This window comes from Perognathus longimembris, chromosome 10, assembly GCF_023159225.1.
Source record: "Perognathus longimembris pacificus isolate PPM17 chromosome 10, ASM2315922v1, whole genome shotgun sequence".
In the NCBI taxonomy this organism is placed as follows: Eukaryota; Metazoa; Chordata; class Mammalia; order Rodentia; family Heteromyidae; genus Perognathus; species Perognathus longimembris.
Genome location: NC_063170.1, coordinates 68,298,104 through 68,313,987, shown reverse-complemented (window position 1 = coordinate 68,313,987; position 15,884 = coordinate 68,298,104). Strand labels below are relative to the sequence as shown.

At 58.6% G+C, this 15,884-nt stretch overlaps 1 protein-coding gene across 2 annotated transcripts in view; it reads left to right on the top strand.

Moving 5' to 3' along the window:
* The window catches only part of Atp2b2 (ATPase plasma membrane Ca2+ transporting 2), a 118,716-nt gene extending 109,561 nt beyond the window's left edge, over window positions 1-9,155 (top strand). Inside the window, exons 20-23 of one of the 2 annotated variants that reach the window (XM_048356233.1) lie at window positions 79-290; window positions 421-528; window positions 1,357-1,539; window positions 8,751-9,155. In XM_048356233.1, coding sequence (XP_048212190.1) covers window positions 79-290; window positions 421-528; window positions 1,357-1,539; window positions 8,751-9,062 — 815 coding nt within the window. In that variant the 3' untranslated portion in view covers window positions 9,063-9,155. The remainder of the gene's footprint in view (window positions 1-78; window positions 291-420; window positions 529-1,356; window positions 1,540-8,750) is intronic. The other variant, XM_048356234.1, reaches the window with a different exon arrangement.
* Window positions 9,156-15,884: the final 6,729 nt, after the last annotated feature.

Below are 15,884 nucleotides of genomic sequence, written 5' to 3'. Positions count from 1 at the left end.
CGTGCCTCTGTGAGGGGTGGGGGGAAGTGGTCTCTCCTGGCCCCGCCTCCAGCCCAGCCCCCCTCTCTTGATTGGCAGGCGAGAAGATGTTCCAGATTGACAGCGGGCGGAACGCGCCCTTGCACTCCCCGCCCTCCGAGCACTACACCATCATCTTCAACACCTTCGTCATGATGCAGCTCTTCAACGAGATCAACGCCCGCAAGATCCACGGCGAGCGCAACGTCTTCGACGGCATCTTCCGGAACCCCATCTTCTGCACCATCGTGCTGGGCACCTTTGCCATTCAGGTAGCCGGGCCTCCACCCTCCCCCGGGCCGGCGTTGGGCACTGCCCCCCCCCCACACACACACACACTCCCGGGGGCCGGCCACTTACGGTCTGTTCCTCTCTCTGTCTCCTGTGCCCTTTGACCTGCAGATCGTGATCGTGCAGTTTGGGGGGAAGCCGTTCAGCTGCTCCCCGTTGCAGCTGGACCAGTGGATGTGGTGTATATTCATTGGCTTAGGAGAGCTGGTCTGGGGCCAGGTACGTGTGCTGAGCTGCAGGAGAAGGGAGAGAGCACTGGGTAAGGAGTCGGGCAGCTCCAAGGCCGGCCCATTGGGCCTGGCTCTGCCACCACGCGCTGTCCATCCTGGACAAGGCCCTTCCCTTTGCGCTATACTTCGCTGCGCTGGTTGTTTGCTTGTTGTATTTCCTCTCACCTGCATCAGAGATATTTTTTTTAACTTAAGCTTAGCGTAAAAGGGAATGCTGCATTACTAGCGTGACTAGAAAATCAAACCATGGGCCACAGGCGGAAACGGAAACAGAAACGGAACAAGAAACGCAGTCGTCAGTGTGATGTTTCTAAAGGCTTTAGGCCTGAAGTCCGCATGGACAGAAACAGGCTCGGCGAGGCACAGGGGCACAGGCCGGTGACCCCAGCACTTGGGAGGATTGAGAGTTCAAGGCCAGCCTGCACTACATAATGAGACCCTGTCTCAAAAAGCCACCTCTGAGAAAAAGAAAAGAAAGGGAAGGGAAGGGAAGGGAAGGGAAGGGAAGGGAAGGGAAGGGAAGGAGGGAGGGAGGGAGGAAGGAAGGAAATAGATGAGCCAGTGGCATCCGGGGGCTGGTGAGAGGATTCTGGGAGTGGCAGGTCACTGGGTGACTCCCGGAACATTCTGCCACCCGTTCCCTCCTCTCCCTTTGCTCAAGTCCCAGGCCCGCGCGCACGTGTGCCCCGCACGCCGATGCTGGTGCCCACGCCTGCACACACACGCACCCTCCTCCGTGCACACGCGTGTGCGCACGTGGCCCCGCGGCCGGCGTGGAGACCCTGACCCGGGCCGCGCGCGTGTGCGTCCCTTGCAGGTCATCGCCACCATCCCCACGAGCAGGCTCACGTTCCTGAAGGAGGCGGGCCGGCTCACGCAGAAGGAGGAGACCCCCGAGGAGGAGCTCAACGAGGACGTGGAGGAGATCGACCACGCGGAGCGGGAGCTGCGGCGGGGCCAGATCCTGTGGTTCCGGGGCCTGAACCGCATCCAGACGCAGGTGTGACACCTCCCCGGGCGGGGCACGGGGTGGGGGGGGGCGGGGCGAGCGCGCCCCGGCCACCGGGGGAGGGCGGGAGGGCGGAGGGCCCCCACCGCCTCGCCAGCCACCGCTGCCCTCGGCTCCCGACAGAGAGGGTCTCCGCGGGGCGCTGTCCGCGGGGCGCCCCTGGGAGGGCAGGGAGGGGTGACTCGGGGGACCGGGCCACCATCGCCGCGGCTGGGGAGAGCCGGAGGAGAGAAGCTGTGAGCCGGGCGGCCCCGGGCGCCCCCCGGTGGGGGCGCCATCCCGCACTGACACAAGTCCCCAGGGCCCCGGGCAGCATGGCGGGCTGCTCAGGACCCCGGCAGCCCCCACTTCCGCGGACGCACAGCACGGCTGCCACCGCCCTGCAGGTTCCAAGTTGCTGGAGGAAGCAAGGACCCTTGTTTCCTTGGCACTGGGCATGCGCGCCTGTGAGGCCTACCTCCTCCGGAGCACTGGGCATGCGCGCCTATGAGAGGCCTACCTCCTCCGGAGCACTGGGCATGCGCGCCTGTGAGAGGCCTACCTCCTCCGGAGCACTGGGCATGCGCGCCTGTGAGAGGCCTACCTCCTCCGGAGCACTGGGCATGCGCGCCTGTGAGATGCCTACCGCCTCCGGAGCACTGGGCATGCGCGCCTGTGAGGCCTACCTCCTCCGGAGCACTGGGCATGCGCGCCTGTGAGAGGCCTGCCTCCTCCGGAGCACTGGGCATGCGCGCCTGTGAGAGGCCTACCTCCTCCGGAGCACTGGGCATGCGCGCCTGTGAGAGGCCTACCTCCTCCGGAGCACTGGGCATGCGCGCCTGTGAGATGCCTACTGCCTCCGGAGCACTGGGCATGCGCGCCTGTGAGGCCTACCTCCTCCGGAGCACTGGGCATGCGCGCCTGTGAGAGGCCTACCTCCTCCAGAGCACTGGGCATGCGCGCCTGTGAGAGGCCTACCTCCTCCGGAGCACTGGGCATGCGCGCCTGTGAGAGGCCTACCTCCTCCGGAGCACTGGGCATGCGCGCCTGTGAGAGGCCTACCTCCTCCGGAGCACTGGGCATGCGCGCCTGTGAGGCCTACCTCCTCCGGAGCACTGGGCATGCGCGCCTGTGAGAGGCCTACCTCCTCCGGAGCACTGGGCATGCGCGCCTGTGAGAGGCCTAACTCCTCCGGAGCACTGGGCATGCGCGCCTGTGAGGCCTCCCTCCTCCGGAGCACTAATGTGGATCTGGTGCTTTGCCAATTACAGATAACCCTGCCAGGTAGATGGCTTTGCCCCTTCTTAAGGACAAGAGACGGGACTCAGAGAGGGACTTGCCCAAGGTCACCTAGCTAGTAAGTGACAAGAGCTGGAACTTGGGGCCAGGGTCTGTCCACCCCAGGGCCCCTCCGCCGCCCTGGCTCCGCTCCGGGGCGCAGAGCAGGGCTGGGCACAGCTCTTCCCTCCCGAGGCCCCACAGCCCTATGCAGGGAGGAGGCCACCCCGCCCCGGTCCCCCCGCCTCGGGGAGCCCGGGGACTCCAGAGGGGCCTGGAGCCGAGCAGACAGCGTCCCTAGCCTTTGGAGCGTGTCTGGTATTTTCGTTTTGATTTTCAAGTGCTGTTGTCCTTGTCGCCGTGGCTGCGGCTGTTCTGTGACATGGCGCCCGTCCGTCGTGTAGCTGTCGTGTGTGTTCTTCTGGCAACTTGTCTCGTTCTCTCCTCCGTTGCAGATTGAAGTAGTCAATACTTTCAAGAGCGGGGCCTCCTTCCAGGGGGCCCTGCGGAGACAGTCCTCCGTCACCAGCCAGAGCCAGGACGTAGCCAATCTCTCTAGCCCTAGTCGCGTGTCGTTGTCCAATGCTCTTTCCTCTCCGACCAGCCTTCCTCCTGCTGCAGCTGGGCGTGAGTGTGACACCTTCCCGCCTCCGCTGGGGCCACCAGCGCCAGCCCCCCCACACACGGGCGGGCAGGGGCCGGGGTACCACAAGGCCTGGGGGGGGACTGCAGGGTTCCAGCAGCCAGGAGGTGGTAACTAGCCGTGGGGTGGAAGTCTCCTCACAGACCAGGGTCAGCTGGGGCTGGAATCACCCAGGAAGGGCTCTCTAGGGCCACGAGTGTGAGAAGATCAGGCCCCACCAAAGGGTACGTGTGACCCAGTGGCCCGCCCAGGGGACACAGGGGTCCTGTTGTTCTTCATCGAGAAAAGCTTAGCCCGGGAGAGCCAGGGTCAGAGCTTGAGTCACAGCCGGGCAGGGGGGCGGATTCCTGAGTCGAGGAGCAGCAGCAAGCCTTCGGGACGGCAGCCAGTCACAGGGAGGGCCATTCGAGAGAGGGGCCGTGTGGCACACTGGTACCCTGATTAGGGTGGGGTACAGAGGAGCCAAGAGGTCACTGCAAGTCAGTAGTGTCTTTGCCCTCCGTGTAGCCCACCCCCTGCACACCTGACCGCCCCGCTGCCCTACAGCCATGGGGATGGCTGTGTAGTCACTACCCTGCCCGAAGGACATGACACCTGCCCATCCCGATGCTGGCCTCGGGCAGGAAAGGATGGGACACATCTCACACCTTGCCTGGGAGCTCTGGTCCTAACCTTTAGCCCCTCTTACCGGAGGGATAGCCTGGGACCGTACACACCCCTTTCTCTGCCAAGCACCTCTCCTCATGCCATCAAGTAAGGGCACCCCCCCCCCCGCACTGCCCTCCCCAGAGGGATGCGGCGGGTTTGTCATGGCCGCTGGCCTTCAGTTCCTCGAGAACTGGGCTCCGGACCTCATCTCGGATGCTTGAGGAAGTTCCTCCACCCACCTGCAGGGGGGCTCGGGTCCCCTCCTTCCACCAGGTCTCAGGCCTTGGTCTCAGCAGCTTTACCCGCCCATCCCGTGTCATTGGTACGGCGCCAGGACACGGCACGTGTCCCGCAGAGACGGGGCGTCCTTCCCCCCGCTTCAGCTGATCTTCAGAGCAGGCCCGGTCTCCCTCATGCCATGTCTTTGAGGAGCCCTGAGGCAGAGGCTGTCCCAAGCCGACTTCTCGTCCCCACCCGTGGCCCCTCTTCTCTCCAAGGGCTCGGGGGGTGATCCCACCCCAGCCCCTCCTCGCTGGCCCTCCCCTCTGTTCTAGAATCCGGCCCACTCCTGGCCCCCCGGACCTTCCTTGGGTCACACAGAGAGCTTGAGCCACCCCCGCCAGGGGCTCTGACTCCTCCTGGAGGGGAACCCGGGCCCCTCTGGCTTCGCCATATGCGTTTGGGTCGCCGTGGCCACCGTGCAAATGCTAACTAGGCCCCTTGGTCCTTTGCTTGGATAGTCTCCCTAGGGACGCGGAGGACCCTGTAAGGAGCAGGTCAGGTCCCATAGAAGCCAAGAATCATTCTCTCCTCGGCGGGGGTGCAGCAGGGGGCCAGGAAAGGGCCCTGTGGGGACGGGGGGGGGGGTAGAGACAGGCGTGGTGCCCACAGTTTGGGCAGGGTGGCCTGGGGTCTGCGTGCTGCCAAGGAGCCCGGCCCCCGCCCCTGCATTGTCCAGTTGACCCCAGAGGCCTGGGACAGGGCAGCCTGTGTGGGCGCTGACCCTCACTCCTGACATGGAGGTGAGGAGAGTCCTGCGCAGCCCCAGGGGCGGACGGACAGGTGCCCGTCGGAAGTGGGTTGGCACAGCCAGGCAGGTCCAGGGTGCCCAGGAAGGTCCCAGCACCCCTTCTCTCCACCCACTTAGACAAAGCCTGGCTGGCTTTTCCCCAGAGCTTCTGTAGCACCCCTGTTCTGCACACCCTTGAGCCACACTCGGCATTTCTAGAGTGGCACCCACTGCCCCCCCACACACCCTTCACAACCGCAACCCCCCAAGAGGAGGGCGTGCGAGACGCAGGCCAGGAACAGCACCTCTGTCTCCAAGGCCCCTCCCCCCATCACCGTGTCCCCGACGGGTCCCCAGGCCGAGATCGTGGAGGTGGAATGTGCACCCCAGGGCCTCCTGGATGTGGAGGCCAGGGTGTGGACCCCTGGCAGGGCTGGGGACGCCCAGTCCTCTCCTGCAGCCCCCACCCCCGGGCAGCACTCAGCTCTGTCCCCCAAAAGCCAGGCACCTCATCTCTCTTGCCTCCTCTCCCCCAGATCCCTGACATCCCAAGCGGTCTCGGCCCCCGCGTGTCTGCAGTCCTCGGTCCGTCCAGGCCACGCTCCTTCCAGCCCACTAGAGCAGGCCCCTGCGCCGGCCCGCACCAAACTGCTGTAGCTCAAGAGTCAGGGACACCCCGCACCCCGTTCAGACTCTGAGCTCGGGGTGAGGAGTTTGTACTGTCAGGGGGAGACGTGCAGGCAGAAGGAGCCGGGAAGGAAAGGTGGACCACGCTTAGCCTTTTGGTGACTCCTTTAGTGTGAGCTCGGGTTGGTGAGAACATGGCACATGGCTTGCTTCTGGGGGGCCCTAGACCTCCCCACTGTCTGAATATTCCGTGTGTTTGTTTCCCTAGAGGGCTAGACAACCCTGGACACAGAGTTCAGCAAGAGAGAGTGAAATTAAAAGAGGTTGTGAGTCTTTAACCTTGAGCCTGAAATGAATGTGAATCAAACCCAGCCTCTTGGCTTCCCTGAAGCCGGGTAAACATTCGAGTATGTGGGGGGGGACCCATCTCCGTGGGGGGCCAGGCTCCCCGCCCCTGTACAGAGGAGCCCCGAGTGTCCGCAATCCCGCCCATCCCCCACGCCCACACGCAGCTTCTGCCCCAAAACGCCACCTTTATAAAGGCCAGGCAGGGAGGGAGATGGAAGAGTTTGCGGGTAGTTTTTTTTTTCTTCTTCTTCTTCTTCTTCTTCTTAGATATATATTTTTTTTCCATTTCAGCCGCAGAGAACGAAGTAGAGACTTGAGACGGCTGTGGTGGGGTGTCCCCAACAGTCTTGTGCCCACAGTCTTGTCCAGACAGTCCATTCTTTCTGTTGTCTTCATGCCAGCGGGGCGGGCGGAGGGGCTTCATCTCATTGTGTGTCTCCTCCGCATCGTGAGTCACATGACGGGCCTGCCACGGGCCCCCTCACACGCACGCGCACGCATACGCACACACGCACACGCACGCACGAGCTTTCTCCAACCTGCACCTTACTCTCGTAGAGCCGTGGGCCGGACGGCCGCAGTGGTTACGGTTCCCGTTACAGATGGGAACTGCGGCCGACTGTGCCTTTTTCGTTTTTGTTGTTTCCACGTATGCGTTAGGCATCTCTACAGAGGCCCAAACAGGCGATCTGGCAGAACCGCTCAGGGCCTCCAAACGGCCCTCGCGGGCAGATAATTGGTATAAAGGCAGCATCTGGCTGGCCCCTGTCACCCCTTTTTTAAAGCCCAACAAGTGAGGCTCTCTGAAGTCTCCAGCACAAAGGAGAAGGGGCAGAGATGCCTTATAGAAGAATGATGGAGGAAGTGACATTCGCCAAGATGCGTTATGTGTATAAGTTGATATATTGAGCCAGGCGCTGATGCCCACACCTATAATCCTAGCCACTCAGAAGGCTGAGATCTGAGGATCGCAGTTCAAAGCCAGCCCAGGCAGGAAAGTCTGCGAGACTCTTTTAACTCCAATTAACCACCAAAAAGCTGCAAGTGGCGCTGTGGCTCAAGCAGTAGAATGCTAACCTGAAGCAAAAGAGCTCAGGGACAGCGCCCGGGCTCTGAGTTCGAGCCTCCACACCAGCACCAAAAAAACAAAACAAAAAAAAGCACCCAGATACATTGAATTGAAACCCCTGTGTACAGCTACTTAAAGATAATTTTTTAAATTAAAAGGCAAGCAGAAGGCAGCTGTAATTAATTAATACAACACAGTAACACACACCGGAACGCGGCACAAACCCAAGCTCACCGGCTGAAGGTCAGGTTGAGCCGTCTGCCCTCCGATTCCGGCAGTGAGCCACGGACGGTAGCAGCCTCCGCCCTCCGCAGAGACGGAGTCACCCAGCACAGCCATTAAAAACCTCACCTGCATGGAGAAGGGCTTCCCTCACCGTGCTCCCCGGGGGACTTCCTGTGGGGCTTCACCGGGCTCAGGTGCCGCCCCCCCTCCCCCTCTCTTCCTGTGCTCTGAGCTGGGAGGACCCCAGGAGAGGACCACCCCCCCACCCCACCCCACCCCCGCCACCCGCTGGACATGGACTGCCCTGCTGCCCGGTGACCCAGCCAACCCCCACCCCCACCCCCGGGCAGGCTGGGTTTGGCCGTCCGGTTCTGGCCTCCTTGTTTGGTTTTGTGTTTTTAAAGCATGAATCCAGGAGTAAGCAAAATACCTCTCCCCCCTCCCCCACAGGAAATAGGGGACACCTCCCCACCCACCCACCCCCCAAAAAAACACCCAAGCACCATTGGCTGGACAGGGCTTTCAGTCTATACTCGAGTGTTTACCTCCCAAATGCATGAAGGAAAGAAACGCTGGGTACAAACCAACCTCCGTTCACATTGTCCAGGCATCCAAGCGTCACCGTGTCCGTCTGTCCGTCCGTCCGTCCGTGTGTGTGTGTGCCGCGTGACTCCCGCCCCCCCCCCACCGTGGCATGCTCCCACGCACCCCGTGCTTTCTGGCTGCCTCCGCTCCGCCCTCGGGAAGCCCTGCGTTGGCTTCGGTTTGCTTCCCCGCTTTGACTTCCCGTCGCCCCTCGTGTGTCCCCCTCATCCGCCCTCTCCGTGTGTCCTGCCACCTGCTCCGTGTGGTTTGCTTGGGATTCTGGGGGGGGGGGGTTGTTGTTGTGTTGTCTTAATCGTGTGTGTGCTTGGTTTTTGTTTGGTTTTGTCGTTTAAAGACTGGTTTGTTTTCAAGTAGCCTCTCCTCTCGAGCGCCCCCTCCCCGGCCCCGCTCCCCGGCGGCGAGGCTGAACCCGGCTGGACATCAGCAAGGCTCTCACTTAAGTCTCTCACTTAGGTCGGGGGCTCGCCAGAGTGGACTCTAACTCCCTTCTGCTACTGTGCCCAGCACCTCTGTGACAGTGCTAATAACTCAGTTCTGACCCCAACCAAAGCCATGCAACCCTCCCCCCCCCCAACTCACGGATGCAGCACCTGAGCCCCTCCGCCCCCTCCCCTCCCTCCCTCCCTCCCTCTCTCCTCATCACACCCTCGACCATGGGCTGCAGCGGGCCTGTGTGCCCTGCCCCTCCTCCCACCCTCTCCTCCGCGCCCCCAGCCCGCCGCCGCCCCACCCCGGGCCGCGGCCCCTGAGCCCCGTGTTTCCCTCCGCAGATCCGCGTGGTGAAGGCGTTCCGTAGCTCTCTCTATGAAGGGTTAGAAAAGCCTGAGTCTCGAACCTCCATCCATAACTTCATGGCTCATCCTGAATTCCGGATCGAAGACCCCCAGCCCCACATCCCCCTCATCGACGACACGGACCTGGAAGAAGACGGGGCCCTCAAGCAGAACTCGAGCCCGCCGTCCTCGCTCAACAAGAACAACAGCGCCATCGACAGCGGGATCAACCTGACCACCGACACGAGCAAATCAGCTACCTCTTCAAGTCCAGGGAGCCCTATCCACAGCCTGGAGACTTCGCTTTAGCCGAGCCCCCCTCCCCGGGCCTGCCCTCCAGGACCGCCCGCCGCCCGCCTCCCGGGCAGCAGTGCCCCCCCGCGGGCCCCTCACCACGCAGCACGGAGCAGGAGCAGGAAGGCCGCCCGGGGGTGGGGGGCCCGGCGTCCACCCACAGACCCCTTCTCTCTGGCTGCCATGCTGTTCGAACTCTTTCCAACCTTGCAAGGGGCAGGGTCCTGGGCGGGGGTGGGGGGGAGGGGAGGGGGACAGGGGAGGGGGCGTCAGGAGCCAACAAGTGAGGTCCCCCTGGAACAAGCCCCTCCTGACTCCCGCCCAGACATGGGACCAGCCGAGCACCTGCTCCAGCCGCCGCGGCTTCCTCGCCCTCCCCCACGCATGAATGTACTGGACACTTTCCATCCCCCCCCACTCCACAGTTGGTTCTGGGGGAGGGGGCAGCTGGGGAGGGAGGGGGTTGTTCGTTTTCTTAGGCGGGAACAGCAAATAAGACTCTTTTCTGAGACTATTTATCCAATTCACTGATCTGTGAGTTTTTGAGAAAAAAAAAATGCTTGCACAGCATGGGTCCAATTGTATAGGTTAATTTAATAACTTTTCTTTCGGTTTCAAAATTGCAGAATTTAACTCGCCTCGTAGATTAGCACCAACGGAACCCAAGAAATCCATAGACACTCACGAGGTTATATCCATTTCTTTGTTTATCTATATCAACGTATGCTCCTCCAAGACTGAATACGTCCATATAGATAGGTAGATATATATATATATTATATAAATATATATACATGGATCTATAAAGTTTCTTTGCCGGCATGTTGCCTTGTTTCTGCTTAAATTGCTCTATTTTAACTTATTTATGTCCTTAAAAAAACTAAAAAAAAAAAAAAAAAAGAAGACGAATGTAATTTGTTTACAACCCTGTAGATAACATCTTTGGCTATTTGTACAGTTTAAGAGCAGCTCAGCCCCAACAGACACTTGCCCTGGATTGCATTCTTGATTTTATACAATGGCCATGTTTTTTGCCTGCTATTTCCGTTCAATGACAACACTACCGCAGGAGCTCAGGCGGAAGCCGGATGCTGGAGGAAGGCAATGCCCCGCTCTGGAGAGGAGGAGAGAAGCCTGGCCCCAGCACACGGGCCCACCCGGGCTCCGGACGCCAGGACCCGCCATGCACCAGCGGAAGACTTTTCTCTCGATGAAACTCATCTGAGTTGACCAAGAGCGTGTAAAAAAAAAAAAAGTTGTCTTGGGCCACTGTCTGTCCAGAGGTTGAGGTAGTGTGAAGATATAAATGCTATTGTGTTGATTTTTTTTTTTTTAGTTAGGAATTTAGTTTATTTCTTATACAGAGAGAGAGAAGGAGAGAGAGAGAGAGAGAGAGAGAGAGAGAGAGAGAGAGAGAGAGAGAGAGAGAGAGAGAGAGAGAGAGAGAGGGCCGGCATAGGAGTTGTTGGTCTATGGGATGAGAGTTGGCACATGGCTTCCTGCTTTTTTATTTTTGAAGAATTGCCTTCTCTGCACTATTTAGATCCGAATGAACCTTATGATGTGTATATTGAGATGTATTCAGTGTGATTTTTTTTAAAAAAAAGAAACCAAATTGTCTTCCTGTAGTCACAATATCTACTGTAGCCTTTTAACAGTAAGTCTTGCTTTCCCAGACAGAAAGCCATTCTGAACCCTTCCCCTCTCCCAGGTGAGAAAAGGTGGCTACCCCCCACCCCAACCTCCCCAGACAATAACGGCACTAGTAATCTCACTTAATAAGAGCTTATTTAATTGTCTGTCAGCCTCTTAACTGCTAAGCACTTTGTGGGTCTCAGCTTTTTTCATAAAAAAAAAGAACTTTTGTATTTAATACAAAGTTTGCTTTGAGACTTTTCAGCATACGATCTTTTTCCATAAACTTGTACAGTGCAAAAGACATTTTGAATACCATGATCGATGATGTCCCATGCTTCCAGGAAAAAAAAAAACAAACACTTTCCGCCTCGCCTCCCAAGTCCATTCTCCACCCCAACCCTTCCCACAGTCGGCCTCTCCGGGCCCGGAGAACTCTTCCACTCCCTGGACGAGAGCCACTCGGGAAAAGAGCCATAGTCAGCCAGGAGGGCCCGCGTCCGCAGCGCTGTGGAAAAAACAGGACTCGCTGGGTTCGGAGTTCAAAGTCAGCCCGTCCCACCTGGCAAAATATCCTTCCGTAAGGGAGGCCTTCTGTGTGAAGAGCACCACTTGGAGGTCACGAAGGGCTCTGAAGGTCACTCGAAGGTCTCTGAATGTACCTAGTCCCCGGGGGCGGGGACACCCGCCTTCGGATCTGCGGATTGGATTCCTCTACAAACACCACCAAAGCCAGCCCTCCCCCAGGAAGGAAACCGCGGGCCCGCCTGGAACCGAACATGGTGGCTTCTTGCGTTGTTTTGTCTTGTTTCCAGAGTTTCTTTTCTTGCATCTTCCCCCTCCGGTCTCCCTCTCCTTCGCTCCATCACGTTTCCATGGCGACCACATTCCATGACACCAGGCTCCGGAGCATCTTGGAGCTCAGATGCGAGGGAGACAGAAGCTAGCCTGCTGGACGGGGAGCCCCACGCCCGTGGGGGAGGGGGGGAGTCTCTTTTTTGTCAGGGATGATGGGTGATCACACACACACACGCGCGTGCGTGCACACGCCTCATTCGCACACTCGCACACACCCACACCCACGCGTGCACCCACGCCCGCAGGAAACGGTTTGTCCGTCCTCACTGTAGTACACGAAGCTTACACTCTGCGTCCTATTCTAGCAGCATGGGGAACGTTTGGCAGTTCGCCCCATTAGGGGGTCAATAATTTATGACCATTCATCTGTTTTTATGAATTTTTTTATCTAGACGATAATTGTAAATAAAGAACTCACCGTCTCTGTTCATTTACTACTATGCGATGGTCAGTGCTTTCAGCGGCTGGCTCTCCCAACCCCGCGCCCTGGGTTCCGTCTGGGATTTCAAAGGCAAAAGAGAGAAAGGAAACACAGAAAAGCTGCCCTCTGGGAGGTAAGCTCTTTTCTCGGGAGACCAGGCCCCCCTTCTTTCCTTCCCTGGGGTTCAGCTCTAACATCTCCCCTTATTCCCGGAGGAAGAGGGCTCCCCGGGCCGGGGGGACGCCCTCCCCGGCCCCCCGTCAGCCGCCTTTGGAGGAGGCGGGGAGCCGTTAACTCAGCCAGGGCTTCCCCAGACTCAAGAAAGGTTGCCACTGCCACCATCCCTGTCACAGTCCCTTGTCCCCCACTACGGCATGGGGGGAGCAGGGTTACACCCCAGTTCTGAGGAAGGGACTGAGGATGCTGACCGGCCCCGGGCCGGGGCTCAGAGCCTGTGTTCAGGGTCCCCGCCTTGGCAAAGAGCTCCCCTCCTCCCCAGTAGCTCCCCATAGACGAGCCAGCCTTCTAGGTCTTCCCTGTCCCTGTGCAAAAGCAGCTGTGTGCCCACAGGAAGGCTCCCCCCCCATTCTAGGCCCTGTCACGCCTGTGCCCTGCCCTCCCCTCCCCCAATGTCACTACCCCCACACACGCACTCAGAGCCAGAAGGGACAGAAAGCCCACCCCAAGTTGCCGCCCATCCTCTCGCCCGTCCCCCGAGCCACGGGACTGTGGGAAAGCCAGCAAGCCCTCGCTCAACCTTAAGTTTGGGGACCAAAAATCACCTCCCGTGACTGTGCTAGGTGCACCCTCCCTCCGTCCCATCCCGTGGGAAAGGAGGGCTCCCCTGCCTGGAGCTGGAGCCCCGAGAGCCGTCCCACGATTCCCAGCGGCGGGAGAGGCAGCGCCTGCCCCTCCTCCCCCAGCGGCCTTTGGATGGCTTGGATGTTTATTGGGGGGGGGGGGGGTGGTAGGGGTCACCACCTCTTTGTTCTTTGATTCTGAGGTTCAGCACCCTGGATGACGCGGAAACACTCTTGTCTGGGTGTTCTCAGTCTCCGCATCCCCTCCCCCTTGGCTTCCCCCACCTCGACCTGCCAACCTAGGACACACCAGACCACCCCCCCACACCCCCCCGCCCGCCCCCAGTCTCTGTCCTGTACAACCAAGACCCGGCAGGAGGGGGCGCTCGGTGACTGCTCTGGGGCCTTCTGCAGCCAAGGCGGGGATCAGACCACAGGAAGTCCGCAGGCAGCAAGCCCCCCCCCACACACTCCGTTTTGGGGTCAGGGTAGATGCTAGGCTCTGGGCAGTCTCCATTCCCTCCTCCCCAAATAAGAGGTTCCAGGCTGCTCCGGGTCGCCCTGCAGCCCCTCGGTCTGTTTTGTAATGTCTGTGGTGCTCTCCCTCCCCGGCCCGGCCCCTCTGGGGTCCCCACACTTTGCTAACTCTTCTGTGCACATCTTTTATAACAGAGTAGCGAGGGGGGTCATGCAGCTTCCACAAAGCTGCCAGGGCTCCTGGGGGGGGGGGGGGAGGGGAGGACGCGCCGGGACCATCGGGACTGGGAAGTGACTGTGCTCTTATTGTACACTCTTTATTTCTCTGTATCTCTGGCTTGTGCTGTTTGTAACAAATGGGATTTGTCTGCCTTTCAACACTATAACTGAGCAATAACAATAAACGCACACGTGGAAACGCAGGCCCGGTACCCATCACAAGGCCTTTTTCCAAGGACAGCTGGGGCCCCCACCCTTTGTGGATCTGAACTCGGGGAAGTTGAGTCTGGAGGGGGGGGGGAGGGCACCTTGCCACTTGAGGGTGGCAGGCTTAGTCACCAGGAGCCAGGGCCCCCGCCCGGGCTGGCGGAGCATCTCTGAAAGGAAGGTTTGGGGCATGTAGGGCTCTGGAGGTGGAGGGCACAAACGGAGGAAACTGAGACGCCATGACTTGGGAGGCTGCGATGACCACGAGGGAGGAGCTGGGAATTGGGGCGCTGAGGAGACACAGGCAGAGGGGAGCCCGGTACCCTAGGAGTTTGAGCTCTGCAAACCTCCGCCGAGCAGCACTGTGGGAAAGGAGGACACTAGCACCAGCACCATTCTCGATGTTGCTCCCAAAGCGGAGAGTTTGGTGCGCACAATCCCAGGTCTTCTCCTTAATCTCAGCATCAACTTTCAGAGGCAGTACTACAGGGCAAGCTATCCCGAATCTGAAAACCAGAGGCTTTCTCAGGGCCAACGTGATGCTACAAGTAGAAAACTCACATCACCAAAGTTTGTTTCATACATGAGATTACATTATATTATTATTATTGCCTGTCCAGGGGCTTGAACTCTGGGCCTGAGCACTGTCCCTGAGACTCTTTGTGCTCAAGGCTAGCACTGTACTGCTTGAGCCACAGCGCCACTTCTGGCTTTTTTTCTGAGTAGTTTATCGGAGATAAGAGTCTCCTGGACTTTCCTGCATGCGCTGGCTTTGTTCACCTTGATCCTCAGATCTCAGCCTCCTGAGTAGCTAGAATTACAGGCATGAGTCATTGGTGCCTGGCCAACAGATTATCTTTTAATTTTGTAAATTACCTTCAGACTATGTATATAAAACATAAATGAACTTTATGTTCATGGATATACAAATATTCCAGCTTCTAAAACACTCCTGGGGGGCTGGGAATATGGCCTAGTGGCAAGAGTGCTTGCCTCACATACATGAAGCCCTGGGTTCAATTCCTCAGCACCACATATATAGAAAAATCCAGAAGTGGCGCTGTGGCTCAAGTGGAAGAGTGCTAGTCTTGAGCAAAAAGAAGCCAGGGACAGTGCTCAGGCCCTGAGTCCCAAGCCCCAGGACTGGCAAATAATAATAATAATAAAAACACTCCTGGTCCCGAGCATTTCAGTAGGAGACACTCATCTGTATAGAGTTCCCACTGAACGCAGATGGCAGTTCAGAGAAAGAATACATGCACCCCATAATAGTAGGAGTTGCCATATTCAAACCTCGCTGTCTTGCAGCCAGAGTCAGCACCCTAAATCTATTGAACCCTATGCCTTCCAGCCCACCTGCAAGAATCCTAGTAAGATACATCTCCACTACTTGTCACAAATCATCCTTAGTGGGTTTTTGGTTGTTGTTTTGTGCCAGTCCTGACCTGGGCATTTGCCCCTGATTTTTTTTCTTGGTCAAGATTATTAATTACTCCACCACTTCAGCCATAGCCCCACTTCCAGCTTTTTTTTTTTTTTTTTTTTTTTTTTTTTTTGCTGGTTAGTTGGAGATAAGAGTCTCGTGAACCTTCCTGCCCAGATTGGCACAGTCCTCAGATCTCAGCCTCCTAAGTAGCTAGGATTAGAGGTGTGAGCCACCAGTGCCCAGCTCTCAATTTCTTTAACATCCACGTCTGCGCCAGGAAACGCCTTTTATTCCAGTTATGACTCGTGTGCTTGCTGAGAGCTAACATGCTCTTGTCCCCATTTTCCGCGGAAGAAAAATGAGGATGGAGAAGTGCCCTGACCTTGAAGTCACCCCGAAGGTCAGTGGTTCTGCCATGGCCTGCCCAAGCCTTGGCTCTGTTGCCTGCTCTACTCTAAGCACCCGGCCTCTTTTCCCTAATGTCGAAAGCTGAGGTGGGGAGGAGGCCAGGGTGCAGCCTGAGGCCTGCGCCTGAGTTTGGCTGGGACCCCCCCCACTCCATCTCGGGACCATCTCACTCTCTCCAAGGCGACTGAGATGGGCAGAGGGGTCGGCTCGGATGGAGCTGGCCGGGGCGCGGGGCGCAGGGAGGCGGGGAGGCAGAGATAACCAACCCCTTCCTGCATGGCTCTCGGGATCGCTCACTGAAGCGTCAGATTCCAAAGCCCAGGACCAGGGTCGCCACGGCAACCTCGATCGGCTGCGTCCGTGGCCTCTGAGGACAGGGCCTCTAG